This window comes from Octopus bimaculoides, chromosome 10 (assembly GCF_001194135.2).
Source record: "Octopus bimaculoides isolate UCB-OBI-ISO-001 chromosome 10, ASM119413v2, whole genome shotgun sequence".
NCBI lineage: Eukaryota > Metazoa > Mollusca > Cephalopoda > Octopoda > Octopodidae > Octopus > Octopus bimaculoides.
In genome coordinates, this window is record NC_068990.1 from 7,744,430 (window position 1) to 7,745,783 (window position 1,354).

Sequence of the window (1,354 nt, forward strand, 5' to 3'; positions counted from 1 at the left end):
TATATATAAATTATTATTTCTAAATCTCTTGCCAACATAATGTGGCAGTCCTGATTAGGACGAATGTTTCTGTTATTTAGCACGGAAACATCGTCCCCGGCTGGCTATCAACGCACTATCTGGACATATATATAATACAGCAAGAGACATTTCAATAGGAAAGAAAATTTTCACTGCGTTCTTCTGTACTTACCGGTCGTTGCTCCTCTGGAAATTGAGCCTGGAACGAGAGAAAAATACTTTCATTATTTTGTTACTCATTCCAATAGACATACAGTCTAATACTCGTAAACAGTCATCCACACACACGAATACACCCATCTACATATATACATATGCACATTAAGTATTTATGTATGTATGTATATATGTATGTATATATATGTATGCATGTATGTATGCATGTGTGTATGTATGTATGTATGTATGCCATTGTTCAGTTTTATTTCAAGATTTCTTGACAATAGAGAAAGAGCCGGTTTCTAACCTAGATCCAAGGCTCCTTCATTAGAATTTCCGCTTCAACAACAGAGTATGCACGTATACATGATGTATGCATGCATGTATGTAAGTATGTATGTGTCTGTCTGTCTGTCTATCTATCTATCTATCTATCTATCTATCTATCTATCTATCTTTTACTTATTTTAGTCATTTGACTGCGGCCAGAGTATAAAAGAGTACAAGCAGAAATAACATTCATCTATATATATTATGTGTTAACCTTGTGTTAAGACAACAAGGTTAACGCATAAAGAACACACACATAAATACGTAAACATATGTGTGTACTGTCTGTATGTCCTTATGTTAAAAATGTCTTTATAAAAATAATGACAATTATGATTTCAACTCGCATATCTGTTAAATTTTCAAAATAAAAATTAGACTGAGAGAAAGAACGGGAGAAATACATTTAGAGTAAGAACGAGTGAGAGTGAGCAAGAATTAAGAGAAAATCATCAAAGAATTATCTCACCTGTACATTAGATCTAATCATAAATATATGTAGTATTATCCAAAGGGCTAGATCATCAATTGTAAAATTCGCGGTGAATATGTTAAAAAAGCACAACACAAAAACAACAAGAAATAAACGAATACAAAACAAATATCACACAATATAGCAATGTGGGAGTTAGAAATGGAAGGTAAGCTACTAAACTAGAAAAAGACTATCAGATTTTCATTATTAAATAGAAGGTGCCTAAAGCAGAATGTTCCAGATTGCTATCAGACTGCATTGTGATAGGGGAAAATAATGTTTATAAAATGTATGTGCGTGTGCGTCTGTGTGTGTGTTTGTGAGTGTGTGTGTGTATATATATATGTATATATATATATATATATATAT

At 32.1% G+C, this 1,354-nt stretch overlaps 1 protein-coding gene across 1 annotated transcript in view; it reads right to left on the minus strand.

Moving 5' to 3' along the window:
- The window catches only part of LOC106871451 (tyrosine 3-monooxygenase), a 392,944-nt gene that overhangs the window by 348,853 nt on the left and 42,737 nt on the right, over nt 1–1,354 (minus strand). The window contains exon 2 of the mRNA XM_052971214.1: nt 194–220. Coding sequence (XP_052827174.1) covers nt 194–220 — 27 coding nt within the window. The remainder of the gene's footprint in view (nt 1–193; nt 221–1,354) is intronic.